Below are 23,853 nucleotides of genomic sequence, written 5' to 3'. Positions count from 1 at the left end.
AACAATAAAAAAAACCTGAAGGGGTATGAATAAAACACCAAAAATCTACAGTTTTTTCACATACTTCACCCCACGCTCCTAATCTCCAAATTTGATCCCAGTTCAATTGAGCAACATGATTTTCGTTAAAATCTCGACAACCATGTATATAATTGGAGTGATAATGAAACCAAATATGAACATGAGACAAATATAAATTGTTAGCAGCTGTAATCCAAGAACTAAATACTTGACACATATTTGTTGTTTGTCTGGAGTATAGATGATGTTGATTACTTTATCCAAAACAAAACGCAAGATATACAAAAAGACCTGGAATTGAAAAAATATATACATTCAGTTATATCGGTTTCAAGGCAAGAGTTTGGTCGTTAAGATACTAAGGAAGAAAATATAATGACAATCATGTTTATTTACTTCAGCAACTGGAGCAATGTTGACTATGATATAAAATAGAGCAAGTAAAGCCCGGCCCGTTGTTTGACCCATCACACTTATCAGTGCAGCGAAGGAGTACTCTGTTCGCGGAGTGCCATGGGTTTCTTGATACCCAGCCAAATAGTCGCGAATATTGAATAACAGATTTTGCTCTCGATCTTTAGCTAATTCCTCTTGTAGACTTTCTGGAAAAATGATTGTTTTAAATTTCTACTAGTAATGAAAAAAATTGACATCTTCACCTGTTACATCCGCATAACCAATGTTCCAACCACTGTAACGATGTGAATTCGACATGCTATATAAATTTTTGCATTTCCAGTCAGCAGTACTTATTTTGCAAGAAGGCACCTTTGGCTGCACCTGTCCTTGCCCTTTCCAAGCTTCATTGTCTTTCCAATCACCTGACTTATCATGTTCCTGACAAAGTGTATTCAATACTTTCGAGGAGATCACATCATTTTCGGAATTTGTTATAGATACCTGATTAATTTCGGTATCAAAAAGTTCCTCAGGCGAGACCTGTGCAACAGTAATAAAAGTATGATTTATATTGCTTAGTTCTTATGCTCAGAAATCCAACAGATGTGAGGAATTTATTAGAGTTCGACATTCGTTTACGTTATTGAATAGAAATTTGTTTTACATTACATTTACCTTATCGGATCGCTTATGTCTGTTCATTTTTAATAGATATTCGAGAGTACGTTGTTGCTTTTGACGTTCTGCCACTTTTGACGGGGTAGCCAAAATTGGTCCAATAGAACAATCTTCATCAACTGCTGAAGACTCGTTTCCATACATAGTGATAATTTATATCAATCACTAAAGTAAGTCAAATTCTACTCAGGATGAATTGGCGCACAGTAATTTACTTGTAAAAGACTGAATCAGAATAATTTTTCAGACGTAACAGACATGAGATATTCTGAACTTGGGAGTGAAACACTTGAATTCACTGATGATGTCTTTCTGTTAGCAGTTTCAGATTATAGAAATTTGGTAATATCTACAGGATGTGCAGTTAAATAGCATATCCAGTATTGTATGACCAATTGGACAGCAGGCGGGATGTGTTATTAACTGTAAGGGTAAATGTGAATGTCAATAGCTGGCAAATGTACACAAATTGATATTCACTTTAATTAAATATATCTATATACATTATAGGTACATCCTGGTATATAAATTGAATTACTGTACAACAGTAGAGTTAAAACACTTTCAATACTGTTCACAAAAATACATGATACAAATGAGTTACAATTATGTAAACATACAACATTCATTTACAACCGTACACAGGATGAGCTTGCAATTAGGACAATGTATTTTGCTAATGTTCGATTTTTTTTCTCGTTCCACACAGCCCCTGGGATAGTTTTATTATACATACTATTGAAAAACATGACAATATTTAACACTTTTATATTGTAATCACATTAATTCTTTCACTATTTTCTTTTTCTTTTTCAATTTCCATCTCAAAATCATCAAATAGCACTATTTGCGTTTCAAATTTTTTGTTGATGAAATTTCTCAATTCATTAACAATATTGTTTCTTTCGCAAAGTATTATATAAAGTGAAAGTCAAGATAAAACACTAAAATTGAAAATTAATGCTGTATACTTAAAAATAATGTTTATTCCATTATACTAATTAATGTGACGACTTCGTTGAAGTTCGCTTTCATTGTTCGTTTACTAAAATAAAATCATTTCAAATTGCCCGAAAGTAAATTAAATCTGTATAATTTAATTAAAAATCACATTTTCTTAATACTGTTTGAAATAAATATTGAACATTATAATAGAGTCAAAATAAGTTACTGTACAAATTTTCCTACTAAACTTTGAGAAAATAATACGTAACTCCAAATCAGAAATACAGAGTAGTACACGTATCATTTATGCTGATACTCATTCAAGTGAAATCACAGCTGCATAAGGAAAAATAATAAACTGTCCTTTCATGTATGAATGATGTTCCTTTTATCAATGTTACAACTGCAAGTGAGTAATGTAATATGACCATTGAGATTACCATAAAAAAATCATTTAAACTGTCCAAGATTTTTTATTTTGATTTCTGTCCAAGAAATTTTCATTGAACAGCAGTGGTGACCAATCCATAAAATTTTTTCATTTCTAACAAATTCTACTGCTTCTTGTTTAGAATTTTCACTATTGGAAACTGTCAATTCTCTATGGGTAATTCAAAGCTCTACCTCTACCAATCCACCTAATTGTATCTGATTCAATTTTATTCAGTGTTGATGGGCTTAGTCGTTTTTTTCTTTCTTTTTTTACCAGAGCGAATTGAATTTATAGTTTACAATGAATGGATCAAATAATATATCAGTTCCACGAAAGTTACACTAAAACTATATATTTACAACGATAACCATTTTCAGTGCAGACCTTATTGTTAGAAGCACTGTTGTAACAAAATTATAATCAATCAATTTTACACGTAGCATTATTTACAGAAAATCCGTCATTTGAATGATTAAAAAATGCAGTAACAGTATAAAACTAAATTCACAAGTTCATTCAAAAATGCTTTCTTAGCAATATGCGTATCTTATGATAACTGTAATTTAAGTTGGGATTTTCATCTTAAAAATATATTGAGTTGATCCCTGTTTTTAGTACCAATTGGAGAGTACCAGGTAATAATTCAGTAATTTGTAAGTACTTATTTCAATTATTTCAAGCAATGCTGTATATTCAATTTCGTATTTTCCCAGAGGGAAAACAGAAGCTCATAAATTACAAACATCTTGTATCTCTGCCTCAACATACGTATTAAATATTTTCGCGATTGTTAAAAGTTCGAAAACTCACTAGCAAAACTACATTCAAATCAGGATGAGTCAACTGGCTTCGTTGTTGCATGATACCGTCCAATTGTACATATGTTTGACAGGAATCTTATTGTACATTATAATGTAAAAACAAGAATTTCGAACACTTATTGTAACGTTGATTTAAAACTCGTTAAACGGAATATTGCACTTGTCCAGTGTTTGTAACAACAATTTTTTTTCATTTAATCTATCGGTTATTATTCATAATTCAAGTAGTGACTAATAAATCTGCCTCATTGTTCAGTTGAAGTGTATAATTTAATTCGTTTATAAGAGATGCCCTAAATTTGTACTCAGCGAAAAAATAAAAATTCTTAAGATTGTAAATAATTGAAATACATTCTGTCATTCTCAACACCATCTATACGGAGCGTGGTAGATGGCTGTTGATTAGGTGAATCGAATCTTTTCACATGCGATTTACAGCCAATAGTTGAACAATATGGAACAATCAGTTCTGTGAACGACAACAGATGTTAGACAAGATGATTATCATTAAGTATATTTTTTTTGTATTTTTTAACTTTTTTTCGTTTTGGTTTGTTCACATGTATGAATTGGAAAACAGTAACGGGGTAATTAATCACATGAAAATATCAGTCTCCCCTGATATCGTGTGCCATAATCCTGATACAAATATAATTGTTCGTTACACCTCTAATTTTGTTGGCTTTGTCAAACGAGTAACTTTAGTAAATACTTTTTCCTGTGCATCGAAAACCATGTGTATTAATTCACATTGGAAACTTTTTACATCAGTTTTCTCCCCTTCATAGAATCCATTAAGCAATATACTTTTGTAAGAATGAATGTTATTTAGACTAATTTTTACATCAACGCCTTTGTGAAAAGAAGATCTCTGTGCTTGGTACGTATGTGAGAGCGTAACGTGTCGATTCGGCTGTATGTGGCTGGACAGTAAGGGCACAGTGATCGTTGAGCCGTGTGGATATGGAAATGATGCCATCGGTTGGTTACCTGTTTCCCGCAGGCTCTGCAACGCCAGAGAGTTGGACTGCTCACAGATACAGCAAACATCTCATGATAAGTAAGTCCAGTCGCAATGCTTGGGAGTGAACCTGAAAACCCCCAACTTTCTAATGTATTTTTGTTCATTAATCTATGAGTAATGTTACTCTGTCAAAAATTTCACCTCACAGAATACACATATCATAGGAAAAGAAAAATATTTATACATACACACACACACACACATACACACATTATATACATTTCAGAAAACTCATCTCATTTTACACCATGCACAGTTTTATCTCACTTACATCATTGCCGAACACACCATTCAGTCAAATTGATTGTTTCAATTTCACGGTCATTCATATTTTACAATTGTAGCATCGATTTTTATACATCGTAAGCGTAAAAGAAGACCACTGAAGCCATAGGTACATGCCAACAAGTATTGACGATTTATTCAATTATTTGAATACAATTTTTCAATGTTAATTTTTATTTTACTCAATGTAGAAATGGAAGTAAGCGTTGGTTGTGAATCTTACCCCTGAAGAATGATTTCACTCACGTCATCTTTTCTACTAATTCCTGTCGATAATAAAATAAAAATCAATTTTTATTACAAAGAAGTCTTTATATTATTTTTGAATGTTTTTGAATATATATAAATATATTACATATCATTAGAGCCTCTATGTTCCTTTCACAATCTGTGCACTACACATTTATATTCCACTTAATGAGGATTATTAACATGGAATGAGAATATAATAACTTAATAGCGTAACACTAATAGTATCAAATCATCTTATGATAAAAAAGTTTATATTATATTATTGCTACTAAGAAAGAATCTAGCTTAACAATTTTATCAGTCCAATATTATTTCATAACGCGCACAACTGTGAAAGAAGATGTTGTATTGTAAAAAATGTTACTATTATGCAATACTAATGGCATTACCCAGCTAGTTCCCTACTCATAATGATCGCTGAATTGGAATAAAATAGTCTTTGGTATACCAAACCAATTCAATTGAACAATTTACATTAATTATTACAATATCAATATACTACTGGAGCAAAAATCGAAATTAGTCATCTTGTAGAGTGGAAAAAATTTTCTCGAGTAATTTTTCTTCATTCTATTATCTCAGGCATAAGGAGAATAATCTGGGATTTAATTATGTTAATTACGTTTAGCACCAAACGCCTGAGTTTTCAAAACCAATTGAAATGCAGGTTCAGTAGTTGGACATTTTTATTACACCTGAAGCATTGGAGTCTAACGAGAAATGAAACTTCGCGTAACTGATAATATGTAACAGATATCTATAGATAATACGTGTCAGAAATACTATGAATAATAAGTGAATGATTCAATTCTGAGTTCGACTATTTTCTGATGCGTCACAAAGTATCTAATTCGAAATATTTTAAAACAATTATATACAATTGAATAAATTAAATCACAAGTCAGTATACAACCTGCGTTTACATTCATCTTGTGAACGTTAGAACTTCTGTTAGTTGATACAAGCTTGCCTTACAATTTTTTAATCTCAATATAAAGTAATATTCACTCGGAGCCCTACTCGTATTTCCTAATTTACTCTCAGGCTAATTGTTAGGAGGTAGTATAAAAATGGAGAAAAATATATTCTCTGCTGGGAAAGAAGTTCCTGGCTAGCTTAATTGAATTCATATAGCTGGAAGTATTTCCGACGTTATTGGACGTGAGCATGTTTGGCGCGTGTGTGTGTCAGCAAAGTGTCGCTACGCGTATAAACAGCTGGGCATAGCTGACAGGCATATTTTCCTGGATAATGAACGTAGTAATGGTTTCGCACGTTAGTAACGACCTTACCACACAAGGAACATCGTCTCCTCTCGTCTGAGTTACTCACTCTCTCAAATATCTGAGATATCCTCCAGTTTTTAAGTTCTGTAACAATAGAAAAGTCAGTGTGAAATTTTCATACAATTAGCAGGATAAGGGGTGTATCAGATTTGTCATTACCTATACTCATATTCCATTCATACTTGCATGTTCTTCAAAACGGCACATTTCTAAGAACAAAAATCATGGCATGGCGTTGTTCTTTTGTAAAAATGAATCACACAAAAGCCGTCTTGGCGCTTTTAGATGATTTTTATTGATATTTTTTATCATTACAAACTTATAAACAATCCTCACCAATCTACTCAGTACTAACTAAATTGATATGGAAGACTTAAGGTATTTAGAGAAGAAAAATATCAACACAGACCTTTGAAGAAAATGTCAGACGACAAGCCATGCTTCGAAGGTCTATGCTAACATTTAATGTATTATTTGGTACCGCCAGAGTATAAATAATATACAGTTTCAATGCTTCATCCTAACATGCAATTTCAAATGATCTATTCTTGAGTAAATTTTATTGCATATATGACAAGGGAACTGCACTGGATTATGAAACTGATTATGATGCCACTTGTTGCGAACCGTTTTGCCACATGTTGTACAGGCGTAGAGGGTGGGAGCACCCGTGTTAGGCTTGGGGAGCTTGAGAAACAACTGCGTTTGGTCAGCAACGCGTAGATACGAACCAGTCACCCTTCTCCCCAGCCCTGCAAGCAATACTTTTACAAAATCGTCCGGGGTCTGAATCCACAATATCACATAGATAAAACTCAATTTAAATCCTAATTAATTACACTACCTATTAAACGATTTGTTGATAAGAAAAAATTTGAGATCAATTTTAAACGCATTAGATCTACAAGAACTGGAAAATAAAACAAACGGTTAACACACAATTATGTTTAATCAAAAAATTAGTAGAAATACATTAAATGCACATGTGGTTAATTTTTTTTCATCCATATTATCTACATTATAATTAAAATGTATAATGTATAATGTATAATGTAACATAAGAATTATGTTAGAATAATAATAATAATATATGTATGTATGCATGTGTATATATCTACATACACATATATATATATATATATACATACATATATATATACACATACATATATATATATAATTTTTTTTTTTAAATAAAATCGGTTATTCTTAGTCTAATATATTTTATCTGCATGGTCAGAAATATGTGCCTATTGTACGTTTCGAGCCAAAGTTATATAATGATTTATGTATAGTAAAACGACGTTCGTTATTCTGTTATATGTAATGAAAGATTTGATAAATGGTTTAAGGGTAATGTTTACTAGGGTATGGTACAATAGTATAAATGTAGCATAGTAGCTCTAAACTTTCAGCAGTTCGTTTATGTTATGTGTAGTGCCACAGTGTGCCGCTGTTGCTGTCAAATTGCGATACAGCACGTGTCCGGTAAGTAACTGTAATTGTCATCGATTTTCAGTAGAAGGCGACAGAGTAATTTTAAGACATAAATAAACGAACGGAAACAAGAAGTGTAAAAAAAATTCAAGTAAAGATTCGTTTCTGCAACTGCATTAGAAAATGCAAATATGGTCTGGGCAAATGAAAATTCAGATTAAGAAATGTTCCATTGAACACAGAAGAAATCAAACAATTCGTTCTGATATTGCAGTAATAGATTTTCAATCAAAATTCTTTTGCGTGGAGGAATAGTCCTAGACGCGAGATATACAACTTCCCCGAAAATAACATAATAATTGTATATATATAATAATATATAATAATATGAAGATATATTATAATTAATTGTAATTTGTATATATTATTATATAAAGAGATATTAATAATAGTATTTTTTTTTTTTATTTAATATAATAATGTACAAGGAGCTAGGTGTTATCACTCAACAAGATGTCTACGCATTAAAATGAAACATTAACGTACCCTTATCCTATCAGCTAAGCCTAGTCCCTAGGTTACACCTATCCTATTTAACTACACTCATAATGTTCTCTTGCACAGCCATAGTTTCCTTTTCTTCGCACTATCGTAGCTTGTCTCGCGTTAATTCAATTTTAATCCGTCATTAACTATTTAACATCTTTCTACCTAGGTAATACTCTCTTTCTTTACGTTCCCCTTCCCATTTCCCCCGCCCCCTGTCGTGGTATCACATTTCCTATGTACACAAATCGCTAATAATTTCAAATTTCAAGAACTCGGCGAGCCTCTGCTCGGTTTCTTTCTTGTATTTTTTCTTTTTACTTTGACAATTGAAAACTTAATATAGTTATTGAGAAATAACCCCTCGCTCCATACTATCGCAATATTGCACGATTTCTTTAAATTCTTCTCAATTTCAATAAGGTGTTAGCACCAATCTATTATATCACAATGTTCCACTCCACACCACGCAGTTGTAAATATATAAATACCTATATGTAGTAGTAATTTTAATCAATAAGAAGTTTCAATAACAGCCAAGGAGCCTGCGATAGTGCAAGCTGTTTGTTATGTGAAATCTGTGCCGAGTATTTTGAAAAACATCAATTTCTTTTGAATTTAAACCTTTGAAGTTAACATTACGGGAAAATGACTTATGGATCGTTCGAGCGAACTATCTCAAGTAACTTTTTGTTGAGAAAAAGTTATGAACTTCAGATAGCACTAACGAGTGCTGACAAAGAATCTTAGTGACATGTATGTAGTATGAAACATAATCATTGTTTTTTCTTATTAGTTTTTCTTTCCTCGTGAGAAAAAATATCAAACAAACAACATGGATCAGAAGAAGTGGTTAATTCTTCGTTATTCCGAGAAAAAAAAACAGAAAAAAAATAATATAATAACAATAATAATAAATTCATTTTAGCTAAACACCCGGCGAATATTTGGTAAGCTGGAGTATGAGCTACTGTAGAACATCTACAGCCTTGTATTCGATCGTATCTTTGAAACAATAATAAAAAAAACCAGCGGCTGGTCTGCCAGGGGTAGGCCTACGGTGCACCTTGACATTTCTTCACTGTTAATAAATTAATATGTGTAGCTGTATACATGCTCTCATCAAACAGTAATAGAATATATAAAATCATAAAACAGTAAAACAATATTAAATAAATTATCAATATATTATTATACTTAATAATCTGCATAATATATTAATATTCTAGATATATATTAAATTATAGGTATGTGTGTAGCCATAACTATGCAAAGTGCTATTTTAGAGAACATGAAAGAATAATCGTGAAAGAAAACAGAAAAAAAAAAATGAGCAAAGAGAAACACACCGAAGGTAAGATACATAGTTACATACCATTTTCAACGTGGCCCTTTGAATAGCTATTTGACTGTGTATTTGTCATCGTTACAATATAGGTCGTTATATCATACGTGTTTTGATGTGAAAAAAAAAGAAAAAAAAAAGAAAAATACGGGAAGAATAAGATTGCACCTCAACCAATTAAATATCAATGTGCAATGATGTTGTGAATATCTAACCACCCCTTGGATAAATTGTGTTTTAATGTTACTATCTCCAACCAATGTAGAATATAACAGTAGATTATATAAAGTATAAAATATAGTACTATAAATCATCCAATACAATAATAATAATTTTTTTTTTCTTGCCTACAGATTTAAGTCCCAATCGTGGAATGTCTCATAATTTCCACTATTTGCTGCATTATAGTTTGCGGTGTGCAGTTTTATCATTATATAGACTTTAGGTGTTTTGTAACAAGTAACGTTTTGTAGTCAAAGTTCATATTAGAGAAAAAAGAATTAGTTTTCTTAACAGACATATTTGTTATTTTATACTATTTTCATTTTTTTTTCTTTCCGTTTTTTTTTTTTTTTATACATATCAAAATTGGCGACATGTAGGACAGAATTTTCGTTGTGGATTAGTAATTTCTTTTTTTCCGTCTTTACATTTAGGGTGTATTATATGTATTTTTAATATTGCTATTGAATGGAAATTATTGTTTCATAATCTAATATGAAATTCAACTAAAAACTTTCAACAACTAGATGACTCACCCTGCAAATCGAATGAATTACTTTATACGTCTTCATTTTTTATAATTATTTTTTTTTCATCATTTTCCGTTATTTTATTTAATATTAATAATTTATTTCCTGGCTGCCAACTTGCCAACGCTACTCAGCAGCAACTAAGGGAGGAATTGGCACCACATTTGCTCCCAATTATGTATAGTTTTCAATTGCCATGATTTTTGGACCAAAACTAAGGCTGCCCTCCTTGTCCTATACATTGTCCTTAGATCTTACCTCAACAATTAATTTTGTTTTTTTTTTTTTTTTACTATTTTTTTTATAAGCGTAGAACCTATAGATTTGGTGTTCAAAATTATGAAACACTCTTTTCTTCTAGAGCGCCTAGGAAAGAGTGTTCATAGTATCATTGTTGGCAGCTAGTGCCAAGGAACCAGCCATGAAATCATTAAGATCAATCTTTCTCGCTTCGGGATGTTTAAATTTAAAATGTGTGCGCAAATTGTCACTACGAGTATACGTGGCACGACAGAGAGGGCACTCAAACCTGCCAGGGAAGTGGACGTGGTAGTGGTTCCTGATGTGCGTCACCACCTTGCCGCACAGCTTGCACCTGTGAAGGTTGCAGCCGCCTGGCACCCGGTCAAACGTCAGCCGCATGTGCCAGGCTTTTGAACCTGCAACATCAACACAAGACAAGTCACTCAATTGCACCTTCCCCACCTATGCTCGCTAGATTTTCTGTTTTTTCTTATACTGCATTGATCTAGTCTATTACTCATTTATGCTGACGAGCCAACTGTTACCTCTCCATTAACGATATGTTATAATGGAAAACAACACAGATATGTACAGACAAAAGAACGACCGACAGTACACTGTTGCATTCAACAAAGTTTTCTAAAATTATTCCCTATGTGACATCAATGGTCCGACTGTGGAAAAATTATCGTCAACATGGAGATTGAAACTCGTTCAAATCTATGGATAATATACATAGCAATAACATGGCTTGTACAAAATAGTATGTAAAATAGTATGTAAAATCGTTCGCAATAACGATGATGTCAATGAATTTACATGTCCAGCACTGCCGCATAAATGTAATGTCAATTAAACTAGATCAATTGTCCTGATTAATGTACGCCTGATACATAAGTTAGTTTAGCCACTAATTACTTGTGGTATCGTAGCCTGAGGCAATACTTATTATTCATGACAGCACACTAAATCTCGGTAGTTGACATCTCGATCATTTTGAATGGTAACAGTTTATATTCATGTACATAAATGTATGCATATATACATACATAAATATATATATATATACATATATATATATATATATATATACACGCGTACATGTATGTATAGGTATATATATACACAAAATTGGGAACGATAAGAGTACCTTTGTTAAAGTAGGATCCGTTTGTTAGATTAATTAGATTTTCGTGAAGTGTCAGTTGCATGTAATTACTTGTGAGAGCGACAGATAGGGAAGAGATAGAATAGAAAGATAGAAGGGAGATTACATTGTTATAAAATGATGATTGTTAATTTCATTTGATTTAAAACCAGATAGATCGGCTTGTAATAACTATCTGTTGGGAACACGTAATTCAGTTTTTATCAAACCCTTCCGTCCTTTACCGCCCCCTCCCATCCCCGACCTTTCACCCCACCAACAAAGACATACCTGTTATATAAAGTAAAATTATCATTTATTTCACAAATAGCAAGTACAAAAATATTACAATTTACATTATAATATTCTATCATCTAAGCATTAATAGCTAAATATAAATTACGGCTTCAAAAGCAAAGAGTTAAATACTTATCGGACTACGTAATCTGTATGGCACATGAGGGGTACAATAATGATTAATACGTAATGGAGATTCTTTCGTTGAATACAAGCTACTACATTGTAGATTGAAATAGCTCCTACATGAAATATAATATTAGATCTATTAGGTGCACATAATAGCAAAAAAATATGCTGCCCTGTGTCGAACTCGTTTTTACTATTTTCAGTTCATGTCCATTGAAATATGTACAAAACATACATAATGGGTTGAAATGTGAGAACCTCGAAAAAATACTAGCTGAAAGTTAATGGGGGACAAGAGAGGTACCTGTTGAATGCGGGATTTCTTAACTTGAACCTATGAGTTTGCATTTGGTAAGACTACGCTCATCGACGCCAAGTATAAGTATTCATCTACATTCAGGGTGGGCGAAATAGCGTTTAACCGCACAGAAAGTATAATTGAAATTGGTGACTTCCTAATATGTTGCGTAAAGATCACTAGAACAGTGTTATAGATGGGCTGATATTAGTGCATACGCCTTTGGTTAATACGCAAACAAGCATCAAGATATAAAGGACATACTTGTATTACTTATGAAGCTAGAATAACGCTTTATGCGAAAAATTTGTCAAATAATTAATGTGCGAGTTATTTATTCTACATAAATGACGAATGTTTACTTCTAATGTGTGCCTTAAGATTGTCACTTCGAGTGAATACAGTATTGCAAAATGGACACTGGCAATTCTGCGATTGATGGGATCGAATGTGGTGCCAACGATTACTGACTGATTTGCCGCACTGCCGACAGCTGTATAATTGAGGACTGGATTCACCGGGTATTGGAATGAACATGTTATACCCGTTAGTTGCCTCTGGCCCTCTCATTACCCATGTATCCCGGGGTCGCGAGGGAGGAGGCATCCAGCAGGAAAGCCGGAGCTCCGTTGGTTGAGTTAGAGGGGAAATCCCCTCCTCTCTCTTCAGTGAGACATCACTGGCCAACACTGGAACAGAGAGAGAGAGAGAAGGAGAGATCCCCCTTAGCCCTTGGCAACACATAATCTTTACAATCTCACCACTCACATTCACTTCCATCAATCATTCACTTACTTATCGGATATCCTTGACCTTCTTATCGAGTAGCGATTCTCAATTAACGTTAATATTCCTTAAATTAAATTTAGTCACACACATAGCTTAATTATCTATAATATTAAAACATACTTTAGGATTATTAGGAATACTAGGACCTATGTCTCGTGAGTACGATTCGACGTTCATTCTGCCAATGTCAGTGTTAAGAAATACCTTTCTAGTTAACTTTTTAATCGTATAAATTTTTCTCCGATCCCTGTCAGTGATATCGAAATACCACGAATATTTTTCTTGGATTCTATGAATATTGTTTTAAAGATAGCGGTGCTCAGGACAAACGTATAGTTGTGTGACAATGTCCTAGTATTCGCGTATAATAAGAATGAAAAAAAATACAGAAAGATTGCAGAACAGCAAATGAGGAAATGTATTACTTGTGTTGCACAGAAAAATTCTCCGAATTTGTAATAATCTTTGAAAAATGTTTTCGAATATGTGAGAATTAATTCAGCCAAAAAATGTGTTGCTGCTAACTATTTGTATATTGGGATGTTTACGTTTAATGTGATCCTTTAGATTATCTAATCTTGTCCTATGACAGCCACACATTGGGCAGACATAGTTTCCTGGATTATGCGTCAAATAATGATTCCGTAGATTCGATACGACTCTCCCACATATTTTACATTTACTCGTATATGTATGTGGTAGTTTTTCATAAAAATCAGACACATTTACTTTCTCTATATCCGATATCGGCACACTTTCAATGCTTGGAGGAGTAAAAAATGTCGAATCTGTAAATAGAGAAAAGCGAGGGTAAAAATGACCATCTAAATAGAAAAGATTTGCGACGGAACGTACTTGATCAGACATGCATTTATCTAGGTATGTACTGTTATGAATTATATGTATTAAAGATTACATATTGATTAGTCTTGTACTAAAAGGCACCACAAGAAAGCCTAAAAACCTGTTTACAATTAGCCCATGGGCTTGAGACTAGTTACAATGACTTAATTGAGCCATAATCTTAATGACTCTAAATTCTTATTCAGTCTTCGACGTTTTTCACAACCTTTTTGTATAATACTGTTTCCCTAAATAAATTACTAAAATGGCAATTACAACAATGGCAAATATATATTAGTTATGAGAGGGAGGGGCTGAGGGAGGGGAGGGTCTTTTGGATTCTGGGAAGGGAATATAATATCGTGTACGTGAGTTTTTAAATTATATATAAATATATATATATATATATATTATTTTTATTTTGTTTCGTTCTGTTTTTCTTTTAGCGATTAGGTATTGATGCCTTGTATTTAGGTGAGATAGTCCGCGTTATCTTTTCCTAAAAAATGTTTCGTATCCAAAGGCATGAACGGCGAGGGATGATTTCCCTCTCGAATTCCATGTTTCAGCTTAATATGTCTCTTTAGATTGTCGGATCTGGTCAATGATATCAGACATATGTGACACTGATATTTGTCAGGGAAATGTGATTTCATGTGCTTTTTAACGTTGGCCACAGTTTTTCCACAGATCTTACAACATTCCAAACCAAGGTGTGTGTCTATTTTATAATTGTCATATTTTACGTCCTTTTCTTTTTCGCTAGTTCCTGTCGATCCTGGAATACAAGATCCCTTTTGAATCTTTAATATATCATTACAATTGAATCTAACAAAGTCCAGGCTCTACAATTATTTATTATTATTATCATCATTTCTTTCAGGTATAGAAATACATTTAATCAATTGAAACAACATACCGAACCTACTTTAGCAAATATATTATATAAGCACACACCTACTTGTAAAGGTAAATTAAAAAAGAATACTAAATAGCAATACTTTTATGCTTACGTTTCTCAAACATCGTAAATTGCCAACTGACGACGTCATTTCATCTTCGGCTCTTCTACTTATTTCACACACTACAATTGTCAAGACTGTTGCTAAATAGAACGCAAACGCATCACGACAGTGAATATATATATATATATTTTTTTTTTGTATCGTTCGGCTTTTGTTATCTTTTTTTTTTCTTCACTCGCATTTTAAAAAACGCATTTCATCCTTGAAATGGACAGTGTCAAATGGTAACACCATGCAACAGCAAATGAACAGCATATAAGATATGAGAATGATGGTCGAGTTCGCTAGGTACTTTTTTGTAGACACGGTAAGGAATGCAAGAGAGTAGAATACAGACATGCACCGGAAACCCCAATTTATACCGAAGTATCAAGTCAGCAATTGATCTCTGCATACATACATTCACGCACACCTCACACAAACCTACTGCATAGACACGCACACATTCGTATGTCTTCGGGTACAGGAGGTTGTTTCAAAGGATCTATAACACATCGCAACATTTTCAACGTCCCGATTACGACCAAGCGCCAGAAGTTATTTTCATCAAACAACAATATAGTCAATGATAGTATTCTATTCAAGGAAGTATTGTATGTGTATCGACATATGCTGACAGACGCAACTTTCGTAGATTCAAAATCCTAAATACCAAAGTGAGATATAAAAAAAAAACCATTGTTTGTCGGTTGTAATAATCAACAGTACTGTAATTCTTTATATCAGCTTGATATTTAGATTTATTTGAAAGCTTCCTATCAAAATATGAAGAAACTTACATAACCCTTCGATGAGAAAGAAACGTATAACTTTGAGATACAGACGTCTAGTAAACATGTTATATTCTTGCTTGCCTCCTTCCATAGCGCCGGATCTCTTTGAACGCTTGAAATTGGAGTGGTTTGATACCTTCGAAGAATACCTCGTACTCGTATTCGACACATCAGTAATCAACAGAATCATCAAACTTACTTAGCAACCCACACGCTATATCGAAATTTCGCAAGTATGGTCCATTTGCTTATAGTTTCAACAAACGAAAATTGTTAGGTGCTGTCATGATAACACACTTGCATAATTCTAATACACTGAATCAGCAAATGCACAATACCATCACCACAATACTAAAGTTTACATAATAACCTGGATCCTATAATATACATTTGGCTACTCACGTCATTTGAAATCGAGGGATACTTTTACGTTATATCATATTATTTGGAAGTTTAATTTTAGTAAGCATGCACAGTATTCCCACGATTTCTTTTCATCCAACATATTTCCCATCGCAGCCAACTTCTGAATAAAAGATGTAACAAATATTCAAATAAAATCCAGTCTTGTACATATAAATTCTGTCAGAGTAAATAGACATGATAAAAATCAGATAATCAACACAATATGAGAAAGCCGTTATAGAAATAAGATGTGATTTTTGAGAGCCAATTGAGTTGTTAAATTTCATAATAGGTATAAATAAAGCATAAAATCTAACGTTCTAAAGTTCTTTCACAACGTTTCATCAAAGTTGCACACACGAGTTTCTGTCAATTTCACTCGAGTAATATTAATTCGACTACTACCGAGTAAAATGTGTGTTATCAAATATTTTACTCATTGAGTGTCTCTGAGAAAGGGATTTGCTTTTTATTAACAGCGTAGGAAATATGTTAGATCGTGTTAAAATGTCATTTTAATGAGTTCAGATCTTACCATCAAGTCCGTCAAGCATTTCATGTGGGTTGTGGTGTTCAGATGGTTCTGTTCCTGGTACGCCGTCACTGAGGGTACCTGTGGTTGGCCCTCCATCCTCTCCTAAGAGACTTACAGGATGTCCCTGTGCATGACAATGGGGCAATTTAGTGTCATAGTTAGTGTTACATCGAAAATAGCTGTTATTATTTAGTGTATATAAACAGCTTCAATTTTCTTGCAACTGTCGTTATTAGGACTGTGTATAACGAGCTTTGCCGATGGAGGAATTGATGCCAATCATTTTTCAGCCAATGTATAATACTCATTTCTTATATTCAGCATTATGCTTTTGATGAGACATGGCAAATTTACTGTGGATAGAAAAAAAAATTCTTGCTTTTGGTTGCCGAAAATCTGTATTATAATAATAATAATTCAATTATTAAAGTGTTTTTTATCCAGTGAACAATAAGTACATGTTGATAATGATATTGTCTAATAATAGTAATGAATAAGAAATTAAATTTTTGTATACAAAAATGTCGTACTAATTATTAACATAATCGTGACATTGTTATAGATTAACGATAATTTCAACAATTCAAAGAATATAATAACAACTTTAATAACCTGCCCACATAAAAATATTTCTTATTGTCTCATGATTATTATACGTATTAAACGATCTATTGGTATTTAGAATGAGAATTGATCTTCGGTGGTTTACGCGAAGCATGGAATCACCGCAAGTGTTTGGTATAACCACCTTTGCGTAATATTCACAGTAACTTTTACTGTACACTGGGAATTAATATTAGAAAATGCTCCAAAAGTAGATTTAATATTCAAGTAATTATTTCTATTGCTCGAGCACATGTATCGAACTGACCAATGTACTCTGGTTCAGATACTAGTAAAAAGTATTTAAATGTACAAGAAGTCAAGCTCGATTACACATTGCAACCGTGAAAAATATTATCACAATATATTTTAGCTACAGGGGACGCTCCAGTAAAATTACGAAGATCCAACCAATTTCATAATGATATCTACATAATGTAGTAACGGTGTGTCTTTGAGAGGAGTTTACATAAAAAAATGTGTTAAAAATACGTTTCACACAACATAACAAATAATATCCTTTTAACATAATGAAGCTGCTCGTGTTGCAGGTAGGAATGTTAATGGATATGTGGAAAATTGTGTCATTGACACATTCAGCTGCTTATTTCATGTGTCGATAAAAGTATTTTTTTGATTCAGCCTCTTTAGCAATGCATAAATTATGTGCTTTACATTTGTCGTGATGATTGACTATCTCGAGCCTAAAATTTCCATTCCCAGCTGCGAAGGATGTACGAATTTCTGGAATAGTTTCGCTCCACTTTCTGCAATACTTGCAATACATTATATGAGATTTCTCATCGTACCGTAACCAATTAAACATTTCCAACCAGCCTGGCCTGAATTTGCCTATTCTTTTCCCTAAATGAGAACGAGATAACAATTCGCTTGGACTTAACTGAGGAGCTGACAGTTCCCGTCGCAGGATATCCGAACCAACATTGATAAAAGAATTAAGATCATCCTGCGATTTAGTGCTGACTGGGCTAACTTGTGAAGCGAAAGTATGAGATTGCCCAGGCTCAGCTTGTACCGTGTAATGAGACTTAATCGCATAAGATTGTTCATGGGGTGATACACAATTTTCCGTGATACATAATTTGTCTGTCTCTCCGTAGTAACTGAATAGGACATCTGGCGCTCTGACTGAAAGGTAGCCTCCAGCCATGATGGCCGTTTTGCGCGAGACATGCTTTGGAAGAGAGTTACGATTGCTAGAATCAACCTGCGTGTTCTGATCATCCATTGTTTTTTCACTCTTCCCATCACTTTGAACCTCCCGCGCCACATTAGTCTGTCAACAGAGAAGGAAAGGACATGTGTTTAATAAACACATCTAATGATTTCAAATTTTTTTTTTTTTTCCAAAGAAAAAAGTTCTTTTTTGTTTCCTTTTCTCAACTCCACATATCCCTTCCTTCAAATGTTTTATTCGACCAAGGAAATAATCAACAATTAGCGGCCAGATTATTTTTGCATCAACTGATTTTTGTTGAGGAAGCAGTATCGAAAACATGTATTTTTAAAAAACAAGCAACGCACCTTGAATAGAATGATGAAGATTGATTAGAAAAAAAAAAAAAAAAAGCAATCGAAACTATAAGTACATGTCTAAAAGATAAGTTCTTTCCTTGGAGTAACATTGTGACATTTGAACATACATTTATGTTCTGCGCACCCATGAAGAATCTCCTATTAGCTAAAATCATAGAATCGTATCTATGTCTAGATGTTTCAATGTAATAATAATTTCCTTGCAGTGTAGAGGATATACGAATAAGCCCGACCGCTTAATCCAACATACTTGGGTCATCTGCAATAGTTTTACCATGAAAATGCTAAGATTTTTCGTAATTGATTAAGTATAATATATTGCACTTACAATATTTACTATCTATAGAAAGTATCTGAATAGAGAGTGGACATTTGTGAATACACTGTCAGTGCACTCGCTTTAGAATACTCATATTTTCACTTCTCGATTCACTTACCGATCAATTAATGTAATGTACTTTTCTCAGTCTTACATAAAATGGCCATATAAACGGATTTGTATGGCGTTGGAAAAGAGCTGAATGTAAATTGTTGACAAATAAAATGGTTTTAAAAAATTGCGAGTCAATAAGCGGAGGGTTACCCAACTGCTCTTTAATTCTAAGAGATTCGTTTGGTAATGCTTTAAACTTTACTCTTGCAAGGAGAAGAGGTACTAGCTCATCTATAATATGTAGAAAATTTTGAAAACAAAACTTTACATGATCTTGGATCTAGTATAAACAAAATTATTCGATTCGTAGTGTGTAATTTAATGAAAAAGCTCGTCAATAAGAACGAACTTGCTGTATCATATGGTGAAAATCTAACAAATGACGAATAATAATTTTGCAACCTGAATCTCACGCAACCGTGTTCAGGTTTCTTCGCCGTAACTGTGCAATACGAATTATTGCACGAATTTATTATAATACCTGGTGAATGTCAGTGCAAAATTATGTTAATGATATTCACTAACAGGAAACTTGTGCCGACGTGCACGTTACATGTAAATGCTTGCTCCAAAGGTTTATTAAAAAATCAAATAACCTGTTCAATATTGAGATTGATCATTTTAACAACGCGACAGAGCTGGATTTAAGTTTGAGGTATCACACAATGGAATACATGAAACAATGGCAGGAAAATCCAGCTGTAAAGTTGAGGTGCCAAGCACTATTATATCAAGTATAACAATATTTTTTAATGATAATACGTTGTAATGCTGAATATGAGTTATTGAGTTCATAGCAAGGAAGAATGGTAAAATGAAAAAACAATTTCGATTTATAAGAAATTCGAATATCAAGCTGCTCGAACATCGTCAGTTGTTCGAAAAGATTTACAGTCTTGAGGAAGACAATAAAATCATAGTTAGCATTGGTAGCGCTCCTAACAAAATACGCCTTCTTACTGACGATAGTAATGAAAAATGCAACAAACAAATATTATTACTTACGGGAAGGGTGATGTTTTCGGGAAATTCAGATAGGTGGTGGTCAATTTCTTGTTTTATAGGAGGCTGAGGCTGAGACGACGGAGTGATGGGTCTTCCACCATCCTCCACATCACTCCCCAGTGTATTATTTAATTTCGGAATTACTGGGGGACTTGATTTGTAACTACATTGAGACGATGTCTGAAATTGAAAAACTTGCTACAATAATCAAATTTTTTTACACTTGACAGCAAGTTTGAAGAAGTTTGCAAAGATATTAAAATTCCTACTTTTAACATATACTTGGCGCGAACGTTCCAGCTTGTTCTTTACATTTCATCTTGTTTCGACAAATGCAAGTAGTTTTTCAACAAATCAATTCTTTCTTATCAAATATCGAGATGAAAATATAACGGTAATTTATGAAAATTTTCACTTCAAATCCATATACCAGTCAAATAATATGAAAGAGAGTACACTTTCACACATGTGAATATGATATTTAAACTAATCTTATCTGTAGTGTTGTACTAAGACATGAATAATGAGCTAATTCAAAATTACATAAGATTACATTCATCTGAATTTTATTTTTTCTTGATTAAAGCTTCAAGAAGATGTGACAAAAAGTAGAAGTTGAATGCGAGCCAGATGTAGCATAAATACGTGCACTAATTTGATGCCGCTCGGTTAGACAATTATTTTGGTATTTAATCAAAATCAATTCAAGAACATAATTTTCAACAACCGGTCAATTTTTAGAAAATTTCATTAGTAATTTCATTTGTTGTATTATTTTTATTAAACTTAAGAAGATAATTTTATCGTACGTGACTCAATGATTTGAAAACTGTGTCAATCATATTTGCACAAGATCGATGAGCCAAAATGAAGAATCGAATACAAGCATATGGAATTTTCACTGCAAATATTGAACGTCTGTTACTTCGTACTCAAATTAAGAAATTTATCTAATTAAGAAAAATATCAAGGTTACGAGAATCATCCCTGAGATGAATTTTCTTGCAGAATAAATATAGTACTTTTGATATTATTAACCTTCTTCAGAGGTTTTCTCTGAAATCCATTAATTCCTACGCAGTAAAATTTAACCTTTGATCAGTTTTATACTAAGTTGAAAAATTAAAATGTGTAGGAAGAAAATTGTCATCAACATTGACTTACTTGAGAATCAGACAAAAATCTTTCGCTTGGAGGCCCGGTGAGAGAGACATCGTAATTTGTAGAAATTTTCCTTTTCCTTTTTTCTGGATGGGATTGAAGATTTGGCGATTCGGTATGCCTCGTGCTGGTCTGGGTTTCGGGTTCGGGCGATGGACTTTTTTCTTCAGTTTTGTTATTTACACTATTATCAGTGAGTCCCCTAATTTGCAAAGCTTCCGCAGTCTTGAGGAACATAGGTAACAAATGTTGACTAACATTAACTTCGCCCTTGTACATAAAGTGCAGCAAAGCCTTCATCTCTGTGTCGTTAACATCCTTTAGAAATATTATCGGATGCGGATGAGTGTTCTGTAGAAATATGTTCTCGAAGTACGGACTACACGCCGATAATATAGTTTGGTGGGCTTTGAAAGTTTCGCCTACGCAGGCCAATGTAACGTCGCAGAGCGCTTCGCGTGCGAGTAAAGAGCTTAACACGTCCGTCAGGTTGGCAGGATGGTTGTTCCACCGGAGGCAATACTGTTGGTCCATGTTGTCTATCTCCAGTCCCAACCCTACAATCAAACTAACTGTGCTAAACTTCCTTAGCCTGGTTCGTTGTCTTTTTTTTTTTCTTTCTTTGTTTTATTATTATTATTATATATGGTTTTTTTTTCTTTTCTTTTTCTTTAAAGAGGAAGAACAACACAAAATAAAACCACAGTCCAAGAAAAATAAGGAAGAATGTGGTTTATGTATGTACTTAGTATGTGTACCGAGTCTTTGGTGGTAAAAACAGGAGTGAGGAAAATGATAAAACCAAGCGACTTATCCAGTCAACCCTTGCACTCTGTAGTATCAATACTAAAAACTAGAAAAACTCGATAGCCACTCACTCCACAATATCTAGTTCTTCCACACTGTGCAAACGTGCCACATTGCAATATAACTGTAAAACCCTTCAGGGTTCAGGAAATTACTACACGTGTCAAAAACATTTTTGCAACTCGACCTCGAGTTTACGCGGTACGCGATTGCGAATTCCTTCAAATGCCACTAGTCAGCCTATCGACGAGGTTAGAGTGGAAATTGCGTCGCAATATACACCACCCACAAATATGTTAATTCGTATATTTCGGAGTAAATGTTTTCGACAATGTCACTATTCGCGAAGCTTGGTCGCCATTGTCGCCAGTGCATTTCTGGTACGCTCATTCGCGAAAAATTTACGATTCGTATCGTCGTTTTCAACTATACGCCGTAGACAGATAAGATATTTTTGTTATGAATACGTGTATACGGTAGAGACGATTCCCGTTGTGTATTAAGAAATATCGAAGGTTTGTTGATATACGGAGAATTACTCACCTTTCGCAAACTTTTTGCCATTACAACGCCACCCGACCCTTAACATCCACTGCCATATCAATCTACTAATGCCTACGGCCTTATTTTTAAAATACTTTTGACCTTCGTGCATCTGCCGAACCAGCCAGCGGAAAGGGCGCTCAAATTCAAACGCCGCATTTGACGCGACATCCCGATGCTTGCCAACGAGTCGTGAAACTTTTTACGAGACATTATCGATTTGTATCTTGTTTCTTTTCATTCTTTGACAAATACATCCTGGCATCATTTCTCGTTGTATTTCCACCGTTCGAACGTGGGATTAATGATTTAGAGTGATTTAATTGTAATAGCGTGGGTACTCGGTATTCATATTAACTTCAATTCGTACAATTTCAGGTATTAATAAATTAATCATTCAATTTCAAATACATAATCTTCTGATCTTCCTTGATGATCTTCGTTGTTGATCTTCCGTGATGACGTATCGTTAAATCAAATTACGGAATATTATCGGATAACTTTCAATTACTTTTTTCATTGATATAACGACGTTGTGCTGAATGTATTTTCATTATCTTCCAACGTGACTTGTTGAAAATAATATTCAGGTTGACATCAATTTTTTTTTTTATCAACGATATCTTTTGATCAAGATATCACAACCCAGTGAAAATAATGCAACAACTGCGAAATGCATGTGCAAACACAAATTCCATCAAACATACAAATTGCATATAACGTAGATATGTTGAAATTTACGTAAATAGGAGAAATTCAGTGAACATATGAATATGACGTAAACGTCAATTGCAAAATCGGACAATCGAGGAAAATGTTTCCTTTTTTTCAGTCTTCTCTTTCGTTTCATTAGAAGCATACTTTTGGCACTGCAGATCAAAGAAACCGTTGATTGATGTCCAGCGTTCCCGGACGCAAAATTTGATCGAAAAAGTAATATATGTAAACATGTATATGCATAATAAAGTAAGCAACGCACGCCGTTTGCAAAGAGCGCATTGTTACCTGGTTTACTCAAATTCATGGACATGAAATT

General features: G+C 33.5%; 2 protein-coding genes across 14 annotated transcripts; both read right to left on the bottom strand.

Moving 5' to 3' along the window:
• Positions 1-20: 20 nt before the first annotated feature.
• On the bottom strand, positions 21-1,294 carry LOC124404810. The gene is made up of 4 exons (XM_046879214.1): positions 1,096-1,294; positions 681-960; positions 418-623; positions 21-312 (listed from the first exon to the last, which is right to left on the bottom strand). Exons 1-4 carry the CDS (start codon positions 1,240-1,242, stop codon positions 103-105), a joined length of 843 nt encoding a protein of 280 aa, XP_046735170.1. The 5' UTR covers positions 1,243-1,294; the 3' UTR covers positions 21-102.
• A 2,782-nt stretch (positions 1,295-4,076) lies between these two features.
• Positions 4,077-23,348, bottom strand: LOC124404739 (sex determination protein fruitless). 13 transcript variants are annotated; one of them, XM_046879175.1, is made up of 6 exons: positions 22,818-23,321; positions 21,471-22,039; positions 20,307-20,486; positions 16,709-16,832; positions 10,754-10,883; positions 6,723-6,908 (listed from the first exon to the last, which is right to left on the bottom strand). In XM_046879175.1, exons 1-6 carry the CDS (start codon positions 22,927-22,929, stop codon positions 6,854-6,856), a joined length of 1,170 nt encoding a protein of 389 aa, XP_046735131.1. In that variant the 5' UTR covers positions 22,930-23,321; the 3' UTR covers positions 6,723-6,853. The 13 variants fall into 13 exon arrangements, with proteins under 13 accessions (XP_046735104.1, XP_046735122.1, XP_046735113.1 ...); XM_046879183.1 differs by having other exon boundaries at positions 6,723-6,896; XM_046879148.1 differs by lacking the exons at positions 6,723-6,908; positions 10,754-10,883 and adding an exon at positions 4,077-4,388 and having other exon boundaries at positions 22,818-23,330.
• Between the last annotated feature and the right edge of the window lie 505 nt (positions 23,349-23,853).

Source organism: Diprion similis, chromosome 1 (genome assembly GCF_021155765.1).
Source record: "Diprion similis isolate iyDipSimi1 chromosome 1, iyDipSimi1.1, whole genome shotgun sequence".
Taxonomy (NCBI): Eukaryota; Metazoa; Arthropoda; class Insecta; order Hymenoptera; family Diprionidae; genus Diprion; species Diprion similis.
This window is presented reverse-complemented; position numbering and strand designations above follow the sequence as displayed.